At 10.9% G+C, this 3,994-nt stretch overlaps 1 protein-coding gene across 1 annotated transcript, besides 4 other annotated features; it reads right to left on the bottom strand. All coding sequences in view use genetic code 6, as the record gives it.

The window, feature by feature from the left end:
* Window positions 1-94: 94 nt before the first annotated feature.
* Window positions 95-132: a microsatellite.
* A 221-nt stretch (window positions 133-353) lies between these two features.
* Window positions 354-408: a microsatellite.
* A 378-nt stretch (window positions 409-786) lies between these two features.
* Window positions 787-819: a microsatellite.
* A 1,851-nt stretch (window positions 820-2,670) lies between these two features.
* Window positions 2,671-3,285, bottom strand: IMG5_105310 (hypothetical protein; the record flags this gene model as incomplete). Its single annotated transcript, XM_004035085.1, has 2 exons — window positions 2,671-2,694; window positions 3,088-3,285. The coding sequence occupies 2 exons, from the start codon at window positions 3,283-3,285 to the stop codon at window positions 2,671-2,673; spliced, it is 222 nt and encodes a 73-aa protein (XP_004035133.1).
* Window positions 2,720-2,766: a microsatellite.
* Window positions 3,286-3,994: the final 709 nt, after the last annotated feature.

The following is a 3,994-nucleotide window of genomic DNA, read 5'->3' as shown; positions in this document are numbered from 1 at the left end:
TCTAATTTTTCATATTTTTTAAAATATATATAATTTATTAAATTTATGTTTTTATTTAAGTTTTTATAAAAGTTCCTTTTAAAATAATTTTTTTTATAAATTATATAAATAATATAAATAATATAAATAATAAATATTTTATTTTTATTTTTATTTTTCATCTGAAATTTTTTTTAATTTTTATACTAAAATATAATTCTAAATTATTATAAAATGAAACTTTCAACACTTATCGATAATGTATTTTACTTTTTTTTAATAAAATATTTAATTTTTAATTATTATTTATAGATATATATTTAATATTCAATATTATATTAATTAAAATTTCTAATTATAATTTAATAATATGTTAATATTTATTATATATTATATTAAAAAATAATATTTATCAATTTTATTCAAAAAGTTTTAGATAATTTATAAATTATATTTATTTTTATTATTTATCATTATTTAAAAAAAAATCAATCTTAAAGTAATTTATTTTTAATAATTTAGTAAAGTTTAAAAATATATGTTTTAAAGAAAATATTATTAAATATTTAAATTCAATAACTAATTTAATTATATTATACTATATATATAATAAAAGTATTTTGAGTAAAGAATTTAATTACATGATTATTTAAAATTCTATTTTTATATTTTTTAATTAAATATAACTATAAAATTTATTAATATTAAATTTTATTATTTCATTAATTTTAGAAATATTTATAATTTTTAAAAAAATTAAATTATTTATTAAAAATTTTTATTACTAATTAAAATAAATTCATCAAAATAATTAATTATATAATTATTTATAATTAATTAAATATTAAAATTTGAATTACATAAAAAAGCAATAATCATTTATAATCCTTTTTTTCTTTTAAACAATATTTATTAAAATAATAAAAAAAAGAATAAAAAACCATTTATATTTTTATGAATCTTAATCAAATATTTTAATTTATAAAAATAATATTTTACATTTCATTAATTAATATTCCTAATTTTTTTATTTTTTTTCTACTATTTAAATTTAATTGTGTAAATATATATAAATTTAATTAAAAAAAAATAGTTATTTAAATAAAAAAAAAAAACTAAATTCAAGAAAAAGAAAGAAAGATATATATCAAATATTAATATGTACTAAAAAGTATAATTTTAACATTTTTTATATTTCATATAAAAATAAAAAAACAGTGAGATAATTATGATTACTAAATTTTAAATTATTAAAATATATATAAAACATATAAACTAAAAATATTAAATTAAATATAGAGTAATTATATATTTTTTTTAAGTTAGTTAGTTAGTTAGTCATTTTTATAAGGATTTTCTTTTTTAAAATTTTTTATTTTTTTATAAGTCGAATTAATTATTTAAGCTTCTTTGCATATCAATTATATTCAAATTACATTAGCTACTAATAGTTATATTTTATGTAGAACAATTAGTAGATTCTGATTAATTTTTAATATAAGAATTACTATTTAAAATAAATTCTATATTTATTATAGATTATTTACGTTTTTAATCGTAATAATCATATTATATATCTATTGGATTAACCATTTTTATATTATTTTTATCTAACCAATTATTTATTCTTACTTCTAATTCATTACTTTAATTTATTTCAAATTTTTCTTAATTTAATATTTTTATCTATAAAAATAGTTCAATACTTTCAGATTTTAAAAGCCTTGGTAATTTTTATTTATTTTAATTATTTGCTTAAATAATATCCATTTTAATTTAAATAAGTTTTGACTTTAATTATTTATTATATTTTTATTTTATTTTTTTAAAAAAAAAACATTTAAGATTTAAAAATAATTAAATCTAATAAAAAAATAACTCTTAAGAAAGCGTTTTTTATCGAATTTTTTATTTCGGATTACACTGTTTTTTATATTCAATAGAAAATATAAATATTTAAAATAAAATTTAAGTATATTAAGTATTTATTCTATTTTTTTTTTAAACAAAAAAAAACATTTGTACATAATATATTAATGATTTAATTTTATTTAATTATTTAAAAATTAATTATTATCTTATATTTTTTAGATTTAATATATGTAATTATTTCTTGTTACATATTTATAAAAAAAAAAAACTGATTAAATTATATAGATTTCATTTATATATATATAAAGAAAAATTATTAATAAAATAAATTTATTTTTATTTTTTTAATAATAATATTTTAAATTGAAATTAAAAAACATTATTTTGTTTATAACTGTTTTAAGCTTATTTTAAGATTTTACTAAATAAAAATTATTAAACTAATTTATATAATATATTGATAATAAATATATTTTTTTAATTGTCATTATAATTAAAAAAAGTTTTTTTTATAAAAAAAATATTAATCTTTAATCTATTACTATTTTTATAAATACTATTAAAAAATGGATTAAAGTAAAATTATAATTATTAAGTATTAGTTAAATTTAATAATTATGGTCTTAATTTAAGAATGAGTTATTAAATAAGAAAAATAAATGCTAATACTATTTTAATTATAAAAAAGTTATTGTTATAAAATTATTGTTTATGATATTTATAAAATATTCATATATTTGAAATATTTAAATTTAAATATTTATTATAATATGTATTTATATTTAAAATTTCTCTTAACTCTTTATTTTAATATAAAAATCATAAAATTAGTGTATTTTTAATCTATTATATAAATTGATAATAGACTAAAAAAAAAAATCGTTAAAAAAAAAAAAAAAAAAATTAAATAAAAAATTATAATTTAATAATATAAATTATATATCAATAATAAATAAAATGATATATATATATTTTTATTTTTCAAAAAAATATTTATTTTTACTTTATTTTATTATTTTTATTTAAAACGAAAAAAAACAAAACAAAAAAAAGTATAAAATTTAACAATATAAATTAAATAAATAAATAAATATACAACAAGAAAAAATAAAATAATATAGAAAATTCTTAATTAAGATTATTTCTTTATTTTTTAACAAAAAATCAATTATTTTTTTATTAAGTAAATTCTTATAAAGCTTATTAAATAGCATCTTTATCTTTTAATCTTATTACTTTTTTTCCTTTACTTTTTAATATATCTTCCACATTAGTCTATTCATCTTCAAACCACCCTAAATTATCAGCCACAAGATGTAAATTATCACAACCTTCACATCTTATTAAAACCACACCTTAAGTATAAGATCTATGTGTAAATTTTTTCGCTGCTTTAGTTTAACAAACTGTACATGTAAACATCATCATAACCATTTTTTCTTCTCCATTTCCTTTTGTTCCTTTTATCTAACTATATAGACTTTAATTAATGTTAGAATTTTCTTAATTATTTTATATTTTTTGAGTATTTTCAGATGAATTATTTGTCATTTTTTATAAAGGTAAATGTTGCATATTTTTTTCTTCTTTTTTATTATTAAAATAATTAAATTAATTATTTTATATAAAAATACCATTTATCTAAAAATATTAATCATATGTTTTTTATTCATTTTAATGTATTTTTTTTTCTTAAATTAATGTATTTTATAATATATTTTTATCATTTTAATTAATATTTTAACTGAAATGATAGTTTTGGATGTATTTTATTTAATTTTTAGCCGTATTTATTAATATTATACTAAATTTCTACATATTTTTTTTGTTTTTTTTGTTATTTTTTTATGATATTAATAATTTATATTATTTAAGTAAATCTATTTACAATTACATATATTATAGGATCGTATTTATATATGAATTTTAATTAAATTAAAATCAAAATAATAATGATAAAATAAAGGCAAAACTATAATAAAATATAAAATTAATAAAACAAAAAAATATAAAATTATATTAGTTTTCTATATTATTACATATTCATATCAAATTAAATTTTAATATTATTTAAAAAATATAAAATTAATTTTTGTTAGTTTTCATATTCTTATGTATTTAAAAAATAAAAAAACTCTATAAA

Source organism: Ichthyophthirius multifiliis (genome assembly GCF_000220395.1).
Source record: "Ichthyophthirius multifiliis unplaced genomic scaffold scaff_1120509250873, whole genome shotgun sequence".
Lineage (NCBI taxonomy): Eukaryota > Ciliophora > Oligohymenophorea > Hymenostomatida > Ichthyophthirius > Ichthyophthirius multifiliis.
The sequence above is the reverse complement of the archived record's forward strand: the minus strand, read 5'-3'. Positions and strand labels throughout refer to the sequence as shown.